Source organism: Trematomus bernacchii, unplaced genomic scaffold (genome assembly GCF_902827165.1).
Source record: "Trematomus bernacchii unplaced genomic scaffold, fTreBer1.1, whole genome shotgun sequence".
Taxonomy (NCBI): Eukaryota; Metazoa; Chordata; class Actinopteri; order Perciformes; family Nototheniidae; genus Trematomus; species Trematomus bernacchii.
In genome coordinates, this window is record NW_022987582.1 from 7110687 (window position 1) to 7127063 (window position 16377).

Below are 16377 nucleotides of genomic sequence, written 5' to 3' on the forward strand. Positions count from 1 at the left end.
CTCCTCTGTCCTCCTCCCACGATTCCTCCCTCCCTCACAGCCCCCCCCTCTTCCATCTCTCCCTTTCTCTCCTGCTCCAGCTGTCAGGAGGCTTCATTATTAAAGATTCATGGCGGAGTCTGGGCAGCTCCTCCAAAAGCTTTTGTCAGACAGACCGAGTGTCTCAAATCTCACTGCCACTAACTGGAGGTGACATAAAGACTCACATAGATCCACATGCACACAGGCAAACACACACACAGGCAAACACACACACACACACACGCGCACACACACACACGCACGCGCACACACGCACACGCACACGCACACGCACACACACACGCACATTATGGTTTGCTTCACTATTTGCTTTATTTTATTGCTCCAGCCCTTTTTAATTCAAATCATCTTGACAATGGGATTTTTAGTGCTACTTTTATTCCTAATATAATTCATTATAAAACAGCTCATCAGTGTTAACTCTTTTGCCAATGACAACTTCACGCCGTGCATAACTGTTAATGAATGTTTGACACTGAGCGTTGTGTTATAAATCCCCAGTTTAGGCTTGCTTATGTTTTTTGTCATCAGAAGTGATGGTGACCTATTTTGTCTGACAAAAACAATGTTATTCTTTTCATCTGCTGTCTCTATCATGTTTCACAGAATGTCTCATCAGACAAGGGCTGCTCTGTTTTCCCATCACACTTATCACAGTACTTTTTTCTCTCTCACCCTTCCACATGCACACGTATGCATATAATCCGTTGCACTACGATCAAACATTATGTATCAATTACAGTTCTAGCAGATCTTAGATAAAGGTACATATAATTTGTCTCTGGCTCCAAGGAGATTACGTAGCCAGGAGGGTGTTCTGTGTTAACATTGGCCTTTTTGCTCAACCTTATATTGGCTGAAATTAACTTTCTATTAACATGTATGGCTGCACTCTACCATACAGCTCTTTCATAAACTCCTCTGTCACTGGCTGAACTGTCTTCATTAAAGTTCAAATATGGCATGAGACTATGTTAATTAAGTTCATAAGCACTTGTTAGAATAATTTGACAAAACATAATTAAATTAGCATTTTTGGTCCCCGTTAGTATGGCAGTTGTTTTAGTTATTGTTGGAATTTCATTGATGTAATCTACTCCACTATGGTCCTATCTCCTAGAAGATGGTAAAGATGACTCCCTACTTGTTATACTATGTCCATTCAAAAAAACATGTTGCCAGTCAAATTAGCCTTTCTTACATTAATGCTTCAATTCTACTGTTTATTAATAATTGTGAATTAATAGTTTTCATCTTAAACTAGAAACAAAATCCTGCCATACCTCAGTTTGATGTGTTGGACATAACAAACCCAATTTGCACTATAGGAATTACCTTGAGGTAATTCTCCTCATGGACATTTCAGGAGCGAATAGCTAACATACCACCAGGGAAACCAAAACGGTTTTCACTGAAGTAGAAAACGTCCACAAGTGTTTAACATGGTGTTCCTTTGTCACACAGACCGTTACTGACAGAAGTATCTGCTTCTCCATGTGCAACCATAGACTATACCGGCCCTGTGCCTTGGGAAACTGTCAACAATGCTCTTAAGTGTTTTCTGCCTCATTTCCTCTTAATACAGCAAATCCAGCCTTTCTTTCCTGATTGATGATGCTTCTTAGGTGTTTTTATATTTGAAACACGATTCACACGTGCGCTCTCATTCACTGTGTGTTTGTACGCACATGCTTTTCAGCCCCATCAAGCAATTATAACTGTATTAATGGTTTACCAAAATTGGATTACCTTTTTATGTGTCTATCTGTGCTTTAGTGAAATGGAATACTGCAAATGGGATATGTCACTTTAGAGATGTTATAGTGAAGTTCCTGATTTATATTCACCCACTTGGTTGCAAGGGGAATTCTTTAAAGGAAGCATTGTGCTTGTCATGTACTTGCTGTCTTTTCTTACACTATCATATCATTTTTTACTTGTGTAAATCAAAAACATTTTGCTGGAAATGTCGCTTTCTTTTTGTGCACAAATGTAAAGTTACCTACTAAAATTGATCTCCTTTTCTATGTTTTTCTCTGCCTTTGTTTCTACAGAAAAGCCCAGGAACAGCAGAAGAAGGTGGTAGTAGCAGGTTGTGTTCCCCAGGCTCAGCCACGGATGGACTACCTAAAAGGACTCAGCATCATCGGGGTATGTATATGTGTTTGTGTGGGGCTTTGATTCACTTGTATGAAAGAAATAATCTGAGTAATGTGGCTAAACCGTATGTCTGTCACACGCACACACACACACACACACACACACACACACACACACACACACACACACACACACACACACACACACACACACACACACACACACACACACACACACACACACACACACACACACACACACACACACACACACACACACACATGGTTTGACCTGTCATTCACCTGGCTGCCACCCTGCTGTGTCGTTCAATTCTGGCCTTCCTGCCGCTTGTTTGATCAATAGCCCCCCCCAAGAGACACAACTACAAGTACCAGAATGAACATGATGGGAAGTAGAAAAGAAAGAAGGATTTATGATGGAAGGATAAAGAAAGGTATGAGAGATAGAGGGCGGGTACACTTACTTTTTTACTTTAAAGTAAGAAAGTGTCACTTGAGGACAGAGTGCCAGAGGACAAAGTTAAGAATATGAATGGAAAGGATGTGTCAAGGTTATTTCTATTTAAAAGTGAAATTAGTTTTCCTCCTTAAAGTGGACCTATCATGCTATATTTAAATGATATATTGTAGGGCCATACCTATATAAGGTATATTTATACGTTTCTGTTTTCAATATACCAAACAGATCATGCATTTTAGCCATGCCTCATTTCGCTCTATGTGCTGTTTGCTGTCTACGGGTCTGATTCTGCTGACCACGCCCCCCTGCAGGAGAGGGGAGACGTGCTCTGATCAGCTGCTGGGCTGTCAGAAGAGGGGGAGAAAAAGAGATCTCCGTCCTCCGTGTTTTATTATATAGAGTCGTTATTCATTTATTTTAAAGCTCAATAAATAACAAAGAAGACCTTTGACCGGCACTTTTCTAATTTTGTCCGGAAGATTTCAACTTTAACGGACATCTTGACCGGCGAAACAAACTGAAACTGAAACTCTGCCGCACGGTCCCCTCGTTCCTTGGAGGAGGCGGAGAGGTGGGTGTTTGTCATCTGCTGGTGGACTAACCGGAGAGAATTACAGTGCTTGCCTCGACGGGGAGGGATTGCATTGAATTAAAGCAGCGGGAGCAAACGCTTGCCTCGGGGAGGGAGAAAAAAAGCCACAGCGGAGAATAAACAGAAGGGTAACCATGGTAACTATGGGCGGGAAGTCTTCTTCGCTGCTTTTGTGGCAGACTACAGCACCACCTACAGGCCTGGCATATGTACTACAGCGTCTCCAGCGCTTTCGAACGGCAATGGCCGTGGCTGTCTCCTCCTGATTGGTGGAGTTGGCCCAATAGCCGTAGCGCCACCGTCCTGACGTCAGGACAGTGTTCAAATCTGGATCAGTTTTTATCAGATCCGTTGCAGCCCCTTTTTTAGCGATTTGGGTATGGAGGAAAATAGAGAGGGTTGTGTTTTCTGACACTTGGTGAGTTCCCTGGAACACCGGGGACACATATTCATGTATAAAAGACGTACAAAAGTGCATTTTGCATGATAGGTCCCCTTTAAATAATTGACTGATGATGTTTGTTAAATAAAGAGTTGTTTTTTCTATCTGCTGGATCCTGCTAATCCTGCTAAATGATCTTGAGTTTCACATCTAATATTTAGTTATGGGTGAATGTAAAGTTTGTATTGCTATCCTTCAGTAAAAAAAACATATGAAGTGGTTAAAACGTGCCTTGTAGTTCAACAATGGGTTTTACAAACATTGTGCCACACATTAAAATGTTAAGAAGACACTAAAGACATATCCTGCATGCCAAAGAAAGCAAACAGTTGGTCAATTAAGAACACATATGGATTCATTGTTTCTTTTCACTCTATCCTCTTAAAGCTCCAAGCTGTGCCTTGTAAATCACAGCAGAAAAAACCTTGATCTTAATTTCACATATTTTCTTCATAAAATACAAACTGCCCTGATGAAAATGGCGATAAATCAAACGGTCCAATATATCAGTTGATTGCTCTTAAACATAATGGGTGGGGGGGAGGGGATAGATGGGTGTCTCAAATGTCACGTTAAATATCTTCTACTATAAATAATGTTATTCCATTTAAGTAAACATGCCACCGTGTAACATAATTACATTCAAATCCAGTGGCATGTATGTATAATATAATTACATTCAGATAAACAGACTATGTAATAGCCTTCAGGGCGAGGCAAAAACATCTGGAAAGTTTCCCACTGTCGGTCCTTTCATTGTCATGAGTAGATTGGATTATGCATTGAAACACACACACACACATGGCTGGACACATGCATGAACAGGCACACATGCTAACAGACACAGACGGAGGTATAGGAGTATGCACCCGCTCCCCTTGTGTATCCATGGTAGTTACAATCAGCCACACAATGACTGTGACAGTTGGTGACTTATGCAAATCAGAATGCAAATCACCAGTCGTAGAATTTGTATATTGTGATTGCACTAACGGCTAGATAAGGGGTGTAGTTAAACAATAAAAGTGCTTCCTGTTGAACTCATTCGGGTTTAATTGACCTGTGTGTGTATTTGTCCTGCGTGTTCCTGTCTGAAGTTGCTGTGAAGGATGACCGTGTATTGTGTGTAAGGTACACAGTCAGTCACGCAAGACTACAGTGTTTCGTGACTCTGAACTGGACATGTCGCATCCTGTATCTGAGACACACAGACACACAGACACACAGACAAGGCGCACACTCTGCATGTTAGGTAATCAGAGTATTTCGGTGTGTAAGCAATGTTGTAACCCTGAGAAATACACACATCAGTCGTTTTACCATGTATTTTGTACCTATGAATAAGTGACCCCAGTTTGTGTTCCTTTTATCTTTTTCCTATAACTTACAAATTATATTCATTTTTCATTGTTTACTCTGAGTGTATCATGCCACACAAGTTGACAGCTCACCACGATAGATGTGTTGCGTTAATGTTTTTCTTATTTTTATTTTGCTTTATCCATAAGCTAGTAATGTAAAGGATAATATTAGTTTACTTATAATATATAAGTTACTACAGATGCTCGCTCTTAGCATTGTGATAGCCTTTGGTAATGTGTGAGTGTATGCTTGGCGGAAAGAAGAAAGGACCTAATGGTACTTTTACATCCCATTTCCAAATGGCAGAATAGTTTATAAATATATATCTTTACTTCTTACCTAAAATAATAACTTTTAACAGAACACTTTCTATGAAAGCCTAGATCTACTGAAAATAGTACTTTTCCCAACACATATATATTTATTCTTACTCAAACACAATTCCAGGTGCATAAAGCAGCATTCGCTAAGAACCATAATTGAAAAGTGAGATCTGAATTAATTGCTAAAATGTGAACAATACCCAAACCCTGCTGTGAGCAGGGACACCCGCTGCTGCTCTGAATGAACCCAGATTGCCTGGCCATTAGAAGAAAATAGGTTTTTATCTCAGTGTGCATAAAACGACTGCCTACAAGGCACAGTGTGCATCTGTGAGTGTGTTTGAAAGAAGAGTTACTCTGGGTAATGGGCCTGGAGACATTGAGCGGGGTTGCCAAGGGCCAGAGCCTGGACCTCTAAGAATAGAGAAAGTGAGCGGATTAGAGGTGGAAGGCATGCTGGGTGGAACAACAGGAGAAATAATAGCAGGGAAATTAGTTTCTCTACTACTTACATATCCCTCGCTCCATCCTCTTCTGGCTCACTACCCACCCTTTCCTCTCCAGATTATTAGTAGAAGGATGGTAGATTTGTAAAATAAGTGCTGTTCTCAATGGAATATAAAAATACCTAATAGTCTCTTCTTGCCTCATTTCTTTACAACATAGCTGTAGGATGTTCTGCATGGATCGCAAAGTGTGAAAAAAACACTGTTGATTGATCATAACATGATTCAGTTTTAGTCATTGTCTTACCATTTAAGGATAAGTGTATATATGACACCCTCTCTACATCTTCCTGTTCCTGCTTCTTGGTTCTCATCAATGAAATCCTGCTGCTAGACTGTGTTTCTGTCAATACATAATATGATTGCTGTTGCAGCTACATAGACACATTTGACATTAAGGAAATCTATATCACTTAATCCTGGCTGGAGAAAACTGTGTGTGTTTGTATTTGTTTTCACTCATTTGTCTGTGTGCATACTGCATATTGCTTTTTGTGTATATTTACATGCCCACCTTGATTGTTTGTGTGTTGTCAATATCCGCCCTTTGTTCGGCTGTGTGGACTCGGTTTGTCGGCATCAATAAACTTTTCCTATGTGTGTCTGTCTGTGCTTCAGGTCCAACAGATTGATCGTGTGGTGGAAGTAGTGGACGAGGCAATTAAAGGTATTTCAACACACATACACATACACAAAGAAGCACTCATTGTATGAGTGAATAAGCAGCAATGCATTGATCAGCTAATGAATGAATGAACGAGAGTCCCTTCATTGTTGGAATTGGAAATGTTTCCTTCTCACAATTAACATTTGGAGACATTTGATTCAGAGCAATTACTATCAACAAAGTATCAGCTAGAGTGTTATTAGATGATTCAGTATTGTTCAAAGATCTGCAGGAGTATGCTTTTGGTGACAAAATGAGATATTCCAGAGCAGCTGATCTCAATGGTACATTTCATGAAACAAAGTCATTTAAAACTAATTGTTGACTCCATTTCTCGACACAGTGTTAGGATTGACATTGTGGTTTTAAAAGAGAAGTCATCAGTGTTGCTTTCAGATCTCACTGTCTGAGTAGCTAGTTAAGCTGTCTTCTCCGTCTTAAAAGACAGACTCACATGGCAGTGATTAGGTCATCCATTTAAACTGTTAGTGAACCACGGCACTTAACTGTTTAATGAAGGTCAGGCTGAGTTTACAGTGTGAGAGTGTCCAGTCAAGCTGTCACACACCCCCAGCTGTTCTCTAATAAAGAACAGATTGAGTTTTGTGTGTGTGTGTGTGTGTGTGTGTGTGTGTGTGTGTGTGTGTGTGTGTGTGTGTGTGTGTGTGTGTGTGTGTGTGTGTGTGTGTGTGTGTGTGTGTGTGTGTGTGTGTGTGTGTGTGTGTGTGTGTGTGTGTGTGTGTGTGTGTGTGTGTGTGTGTGTGTGTGTGTGTGTGTGTGTGTGTGTGTGTGTGTGTGTGTGTGTGTGTGTGTGTGTGTGTGTGTGTGTGTGTGTGTGTGTGTGTGTGTGTCACTAGTTTGCACTGCAGGCTTCCCTCTAATGAAGGACAGCTGAATTGAGGCTTAATTTTACAATGTGTCATCCACCCTAAATCATCTGGCTACACACACACTCACATTCACACATGTACACTGTGACTTTCAGTCTCTCTTTCTTCTCTATGATTTTCCTGTTCTTTCCTTTTCCCTCCCTTTCCTGTTCCTCAGCATCTTTTGATCTCCCTCCTTCCTTTCTTCCTCCTCCCTCTGCTTTCTCACTGCCCTGTTCCATCCCTTCTGCACTCCTTCCTTTCTCTTTGCTCCCTCCTTAGCCCCCTTCATAGAAACTAATTTCCCCGGTATCATTACAGTTCTTTATGACCTCGTATAAACTGAGAACTGTTATTCCAGCTCGGAGGCCTGGGCATAAAGCTTTAAGCTAGGGGATTTGCCTTTGGTAATGGCTACTAAAATACTTACTTCAATGAACTGCTAATAGACACACTTCTTTGCTTCACCAAAATTGCTTGCAGGTCTGTTTTCCACATGACAGGAGTACTGGTGTGCTTTTACGAGCTTGTTTCTTGAGGTGTGAGACTATGTATTCAGTTTGGATCGCGGCTCAAAGGGAACTTTACAACTGTCACTCCATAAGCATTCTTCACTACTGTAAAACTGAAAACATAAAGCTCAAGTTACTACGTGTTATAAATGGCAGGGCTTTTTATCCTGAACTTATCTCAAGTTGGGTTGCTGAGCATGCTCACAGTACTTAACATTTACTCAGTCATGCAACATTACAACTACTGCCCAGTGTGTGGTGGCTGGCACTGTGCAGCGTCAGGGATTCCAGTGTTTCCCACATATCTGAAATATACTTGGGTCTGTTAGCAGACCCTTCACGCCATGGCAGAGCGAACAGGTACAGGCAGGGCCCATAGTGATAGCCCTATAGTTTAAATCTACTACCCACAAATAAACATATGGACATGGGTTACTATTTAAAAAAAATTGTAAATGTATTTAGGAACCTATCCATGTGATTTTAAGTGGGGGTGGACCTCAAATCCTCTAGGGGGGTCCGGGGGTATGCTCCCCCGGTAAGATTTACTTTTTAATTTTGGAGTTAAATGCATCAATCTGGTGCACTTTGAGGGGAAAATAAAGAGGCTAGATCTATGGGAACACCTATATGAAACAGAACTGTATACATTTCAATAATCATAAAATCATGGCCATAACCAATAACATACCATTTCCAATATGAAAAAACATTAAACTTGTTTATTTATTTATTTATGGTTCATTTATAGTTGTGAGTGTGTCTGTGCTCCTGAATCAGCCTCACCTGTCTCCCTCCTCTCTCCCTGCTCCTCTTTGAGGCAGCAGCAAAGACTAGTTTTAGCTCTCAACAAGTTTTAAAAGTTACCTTTTTTCGCCTAGTTAACTTTTTTTTTAATTTATTCATGCATATTTTACTACCCCCTCAATGGAAATATGTGTTTACATAAATGGTGACCAAACCGTTTGAGACCCACTGACAACTTAGACTAAGTTAACTATCTAAACACTCAGAGAGTCCTTTACCTCACCTGAGCTGAATGACACACAGAGACCAATCAAGGGCTTTGATTTATGATCTGTATGACAGTGGCCATGTCGGCAGGCCACATCATGTAGACAGCCAGTCACCCTGTGTGAGGCAGACCACTTAACAGGTCAGGCCATCGGGAAACCCCCCGGTCCTCCCGATGGCCAGTCCGGGACTGGGTACAGGAGGCGTAGAGCGAGGGATCATTGTCCACAAGTTAATCGATCGCAGATGGCGTCGTGGTCACGGACGAATAAAAAATAAATAAAAACCTAAATGGGTCGCGAAATATACTTGGGCGGCCGTTAAAATACCTGGGCGGCCCGCCCAAGTATAGTCTATGTGTGGGAAACCCTGAATTCAGTTGGTAATGTTACTGTGGCTGCTAGCGTGCTTATCCAAATCAATATTTTGTTTAGTTGTAAAGCTTTGCCAGATGTGTATACTTGCTAACAACAAACACATCTTTTACCTTTTCTTGTTTTTCAAGCCCTATAGAAGATCTATAAAAAATCATTAATTGCCCCATGGATGCACACTTTTGCAAGGGCACCTAGCCAAATGTAATGTCTTTTAGTGATGCTCACCAAACAAGATAACACGAAGAATTGGCTATATGAAGCGGGAAATTCAGGGGACGAATGTTTACATTTTTAATCAAGAAAATAATTGTATACAGAAACGCATACAAAGGCTAGAAAATATGTTTTATTTATGTTTTCACTCTTCAAGGAACACAGATTTCCACTGAAGTCTGATCTTTGCACCATTAATAAATAACCGCGGTTCCTCTTTTTTTATAGTGCCATTTTGATGTGTCTTATTGGCCTAATATTGATCTTTTCTCACTGAGATGATAACGTCGCATGATACAATTTCACCTTATATTAGTTGATCTTTTAGAAAGGGTTTCGATTTAGTGTGTGCGTGCGTGACATAGAACGAGGGGGCAGAAGAGGTTACACAGGCTAATGTATCTACTTAGCTCCAGTTCAGAGGCTATAAGGCACCCATATAACCTCATGATCCTTATTTCACCAGGATAAACAAACTGTTTACATGTATCAATGCTGAACAAATAAAGTGTGAGAATAAACACAAGGCTGAATAGAAAGAGACAGTTAGACAGGGGGAAGAGGAAATGAAGTGCATTTCAAAAGCACATATATTTTTAAGTCATCTGCAGGTTGAACATAGTCTTTAAATGCACAGTGACCTCCTTTTGAGAACCGACAAAACAAAGCCCTGTGAAGGAGCTTGTCATTGTCAAGCATCAAAGCCCCGTGTGTGATATATCTTTTTAAAGGAAATGCTCTTTTGAAATGTTTGCATAACAACACTGCGTAGATTTGTTATGAATTCATTTGATTTTTGAATTCCAACTGACATCCGGCATTAACCTAAACCGCCTTTTCAAGGACAGTTATACATATCTAATTACCTGTTCTATAGAGGGAATAAATGAGCATCATTACACCCCTTGTGTCCTCCTCATCCTCCACCTCTGCCCCTTCTTTCCTATGTGCCCCCCCCCCCCCCCGTTTCTGACTACTGCTTTACAATCAAACAAGGGAGCACAGCAAGACCTGCCACTTATGAGACATCAGACACAGGTCAACGGGTCAGTCTTTTAGCGCCCTACCTCTGATCCAACCATCCATCTGGCTATCCCGCACATCCCTCATCTGTGATGTGTTTTTTTTTTCTATCATCATCCAACCGACCATCCATCTACCTTTCCCTCCATCTATCCTTGCCTTTCCTCCAGCATGTTATAATGGGCCGTTAGGATAGAAGGATTTATGTCCGTTTGTATTTATGAAGGATAGAAAAGAACAAAGGAAAGAGAGATTGGGAAAAACAGGAAGGAAAGGAGGAGGGTAGTCAGTAACTAGAACATGTGGTATAGTGATGTGTCTTTCTGTGTGTATGCAGGGTTGCCCCTCACAGCAGTTGGCCTCTCTAAACTCTGTAATTGAGATGACAAAATAGGACAGCATTCTCCAGTTTTATTCAGCAACTCAAGTTAGCTATTTTATCTCTTGCTTCCCATTCATGGTCCCCTAGGCCCTGAAATTGAATTTGGCTTTGGGTTCACTACTAGAGTGATTCCATGCTGGTAGTGAGATTATTTCTTGAGTCATGCATGGCAGTCAGGGGTCCTGTGCAGTTTTAGAGGCATACAAAATGAATATACAAGTAATGACAAATTCCAAGTTCTTTCCAAGGGAAATGTAACACCCTAATGGTAATTGCTTATTCCTGAAAGGAATATGTATCGCTATATACCGATAACTTTATTCTCCCTTGGCCTTAATCATTAGAAATAATTGTCGTATCAGAATGAAACCAATCCTTCCCAGGCCTGAGCTAAAGATACATTACTGTCGAGCCTTTTTTCAGTCAGTAAAGTTGCATATCTTCAAAACGTGCTTTTTTTTCAGCGTGAGCATGCATGCCATCATGGTTAGGTTCCCATTGTAATAGCCTGCCAATTTGTGGCTACTTAGAATAAGTTGTGTGATTGATACATTACTTGTTAGATTGCACAATTGTGTAGTTTTTCACAGCACATGGGTATGATTCTCATTTCTATTTACTTCAGTGTTTTCACCTTTATTTGGATAGAGCATAATAAAGTTTCAAACAAAAGGCAACACATTTGTATTGCTACTAAAAAGACAATGCAGTTAAAATACTCTGGGCTTACAATCAAGAAGAAAATGTTCCTCAAAAAAGTCATCCTTTAGCCATCATCTTTGTTTTAAGTGTTCATTAATGTGCATTGTCCCTGCTAAATAAACAATTAAATTAATATGAAATCATTTCTTAACTTACTTCTCTCCCACATAATACATTCAAAAATACTTCTGATAAAATGTTATCAGCAGCAGCTAAAGAGCAGGCGGAAATGTGAAGCCTAGATTTTAAAGGAAGTATTAATGAATAGATGAACTGATCGATCAGTCAACAGATGGAGCAACGGTTATAGAGCAAACAATAAAAGAGCTCTCATGAATTTTAAATCCGTGTTTAAAGGACCAGAGATGGAGACGCAGATAGCTAGCTATAAGAGAGCAGGGCCGAACACGCGTTAAGTCCCAGCTGTATTCCATGAGGGAAGTTTTTTCTAATTTCCTTGCTTGTACTGGGATATTACGACCAGTCACGCCTCACCGATTGGCTCTTTGTCCTCCTCTGGGGCAGATTGTCATTTTTATCTACCAATTGATAGCTACGCTTCCTGCCCTGAGCCCACCCTCCCAGGAGACCCATGTAAAGCGGATGAAAACAGGAAGACAATTCCATCCCTCAACGCCTCCATCTTGCACACCCTCTAGCTGGTATTCTATTAGATGGTTGGAGAGGAGAGATTACTGCATCTCAACGGCTGGACATCACTAGCTATTAGCTATTTGACTCTGCTATCGGTTTTCATTTGCTATCTACTGAGTAATACGCTACTAAATTTGGAGTTGTACAATATGCAGTTGACAAAAGATCTCAGTGAAATAGGCCTCTTTTATTTTATATCCCCTTGTTCCTGTCGGCCTGCATTAGTTCCTCATGTATGAAATATCTTGGTAGTATCAGTGGAGTTTCCTTCAGAAAGAAATATAATGTTCTTTCCTTACTTCCCACTTTGTGCTTTCATCTTCCCCCTTAACTGAATGAATGTTCACCTGATACCAGGGGTGTGCCTTTTATGCCATTTAATGCACCTCCAAGCCTTTTCATTTATGTCTCTATTTACCATTACTTTATGAAATTGTGTCTGCTCTGACATAGTATTCTGCCCTATTCTGATTGGATGAGACAAGTCTAACAAAGGCTTTTTTTGGCTATCTAGTAGTTGAACTTTCAAAATTGAAGTGATGCGACCATCCATACAGTCCTTTTTACCGTTATCTCCATTTTCCTTAATTGTTTACTCACAAACACTGTGAATAATCAGCTCCAGCTGTTGGTTCTTTCAAGCAAAGATTTAAATTCAATTTAAACAGGACAACTAAATTATATTTAACTTGAAGTAATTGTAATATGCATATGCTTACATCTGGGCACCACTTCACACATAGGCCCTGCTGTCACATGTACAACAAGTACACTTAAGAGAAAAGGTAACAGCGGAAGTAAACTAGTCTCAATAGGAATATGCATTAAAGGGGTGTTTGTCGTTTTCAGGTCACTCAGTTCGTCTGCTGGGTCAGAAGAAAGATGGAGGCCGGAGGCTTGGTGGCGCAAGACTGGACCTTCCCAAGATCAGGAAGAACCCTCTCATCGAGATCATCTCCATTAACACAGGGTAGGATACAGACACACACACGGAGAACACCACCCATAAAATATTCAGCTTTAAGTGTGAATTCAATTTCACTGCTTCCCTGCCATTCCGCTTTATGGTGTCTGTGCTCTCTCTCTCTTTGCACAGCCACTTAAACAGAGCCCCTCTGTGCTTCTAATTTGATCAATTTCACATGGCTTCTCTGGGATACGTTTGTGTAGTACGGTGTTTTTATGTGCATGTGCTCATAGTGCAGTTTGTTATTCAAATGTATATGTAATGGAAACCCAACAGGTGACAAGTGTTTTGTCTCTGCTTTCCTTTCACTTATATCATGAAAGAAGGAAAAAAACACACAGCTACCGGTACATAAATACACCTCTTTCCTTCGTCCCCTTTTTTTTTGTATTCTTTTGTTACAATTCTTTGGAGTTTTGCCTGTTAGGCCCCTGTCAGTTTATTTAAAAACATTTCTGTTGTGTCTACAATGTTTATAGTTTACCATAAAAAGTGATGAAGGAAGGAAATAAGATTTTATCGTCTAGATAGATAAATAAATGTACATATTCTCGTTAAATACTATAGATAAATAGGTAGAAAGACTTTACCAGGTTAATATGTGTGGATGCTCCAGCACACACACCATAACCCACATGTAGGCTCACATTTTTATGGGCTAATTTCATGTTGTTTACAGATCTATGTGTCTCTACTAACCCACGTGCTGTATTCTCAGAGCGCTAGTTAAAAAGGTTACGACAGACTAATTCCACTGTGTCCGGCCCCTCCATTGATGATAATCCATCAATCATCCCCCTGTGCTTCTTCAATGTTGGTACACTCATGGTATGACTCACTAAGCAAATAAATCACTTGTAGACACGCTAGTGGAGACTACAGCTATAGCTTTCTTGGTTTAAATAAATAATGTTTTGTTCACAAGCTGTCAAGTAAACAAGTTTTTGTTTTTCTAAACACCATGTCTTAAGTTCAAGACATGGTAACAATAAATGTTATTCATTCAAATTGTTTGTTATATCGGGAACATAGACCAAAATATGAATTAAAAACAAACATTAAAGTCCACCATAAGCAGAGATCTACTCCCCAAATTATACTTTTGTCTACCTTTCATTCATAAGAACATTGTGTGGAGATGTTCTTCTAAACTCATGATACTCCCAGCCTCAAAAACATGTGAATATTAAAAACCACTGTGTGGTTTCCCAAAGAGCCTACTGCCCTAGATGTTTGTGGTCGGTACATCTCATCTCTTCTTAGATTACACTAAACCTTAAACTCCTTGAACAACTGTTATCCAACTGTATCAGCCGTCATTTGTCAGACAAACTTGCACTTTTGAGCAGCAGCAAATGTGGCGTGTTTAAAATTAAACTTGGAAGCTTTGTGAACCAACAAAAAACATTTTAGTACTACTGTACCTAGTATAGGATGACCCTGCCAAATTGTATTCACTGCCCCCTGTACATTTTGAATACAATTTCCTCCAGTGCCACATAGTTTATTATTGTATTTATAAATAGCTACATCAGATGCCGGCACACTGTTTTTGGCCCTGATACATCCTCAGTGTGTCATTTTGATAATTGTTGTTGATTCAGAATCAGAAATCCCTCATTCGTCCCACATCAGGGACATTTACAGTGTAACGACAGGAAAATGACAGTAAAGATTAAAAGCAAAACATAATTAAAATAGAAATGTCAAACATGTGTGTAATAGAATCTAATAAGTAAACTATGGAATGTTTTTTTAAACCTCATCTCACTCTGTCTGGATTAACCTCAAATCACGTTTACATTTAAACATCACATTTTTTTGCTTTATGGGCTTGTGTACTGGCCATTTCTGTGTGTGCTTTTGTGCGCCTTCCAGTCTGGATGTGACCGGTTTATATGTGTGTGCAGATGTCAGTCCCTTGCCAGCCTCTCTACAGGGGGTCTGTATCCGATCCAAATGAACTCACTGGTGTTTTTCGAAAGGGTCAGGCTGGCTGCAAATAAATCCCTTTGCTGTTACTCTTTTAACTGGAACTCTAAGTGCGTGGGGATTACACAAACATGTTGACTGGGTGAAAGGGATGTTGACAAATCTCTAACACTGGTATTACTAAAAGCTCAATGTGTGCTTTGAATATGTCCGTCAGTCATTGGTGTCACTAATTTCACATTTTTGACATTTGACTTATCTTAATGTGCGCATGTATTAAGGAAACTAGAGAAAGAGAATGTGCTCTCTCTGTTTTTGCTTATAGATGATCTGTTTTCAAAATTCCTCCCAGGCAGTCGTGACATCATTGGTGACATTTGTCCGCTGAAGAAACAGAGAGATCTTTGTCTGACATACAAACAGACACACGCACAACATCAGTTGTAGTTCCTTTTTAAACTGCTTCTGCGTCAGAAGAGAATATTTGAAACTATTAATGTGTGTGTGGCCTTTAATGTCTCCCGTTAGTTGTCAGTTTGTCTTTTTGTGACCATAAGGGATGCATCCCTTTGCTTTCTAACCAAAAGTAGCGTAGACCTGCTGCAGGTAAGTGCCTTCACACATTATCTGGGGGTCCAGGAAAACTCTTAAATCATTAATAAATAAATATGAACATGTTTTATATGACATTTTAATACCTGTATTTTCTTACTATTAATGAAATACATGGTAGGCAGTCACTATACAGCATTATTATTGAGAGCATGTTAGCCAATAGCATAGCTGTATATACAGTTTTTCAACATCCTTTTCAAATGAAGTATAATGTCACCCAGCATGTTGCTAATATCAGTGATATCTAGTAGAACCTAACAAAAAAAGCAGAACAGGATTTGTTTCAAGCAATACAAAATGTTTTAAACATGCAGACCCTGTTGTTGAAGTCAACCCTGCCCATCATAATATAACCCATTAACTAATTTCAGCCTGCGTCTGACAGATGAACCCAATGTATCACCCCCTTTCTTTTTCAGTGCAAATCCTCACAACAGCCTGGTGTACAGTTTCACCTGGGACTACCTATGAAAATGTAATTTCATGTTCAAATTGATTCACAATATTAGTTTAATTAAGTTGCATATTAATTTCATTTGGACCTATTAAATCCAAATTAGATTGGCTTTTTTCCCCTCACCCAGTTAATTTTACCCCAATCAG

General features: G+C 39.9%; 1 protein-coding gene across 2 annotated transcripts in view; it reads left to right on the plus strand.

The window, feature by feature from the left end:
* Nucleotides 1-16377, plus strand: part of cdkal1 (CDK5 regulatory subunit associated protein 1-like 1) — a 231923-nt gene that overhangs the window by 66677 nt on the left and 148869 nt on the right. For both annotated transcript variants that reach the window (XM_034127949.1, XM_034127948.1), the window contains 3 exons: nt 2097-2193; nt 6466-6514; nt 13110-13230. In XM_034127949.1, the coding sequence (XP_033983840.1) occupies nt 2097-2193; nt 6466-6514; nt 13110-13230 (267 nt within the window). The remainder of the gene's footprint in view (nt 1-2096; nt 2194-6465; nt 6515-13109; nt 13231-16377) is intronic.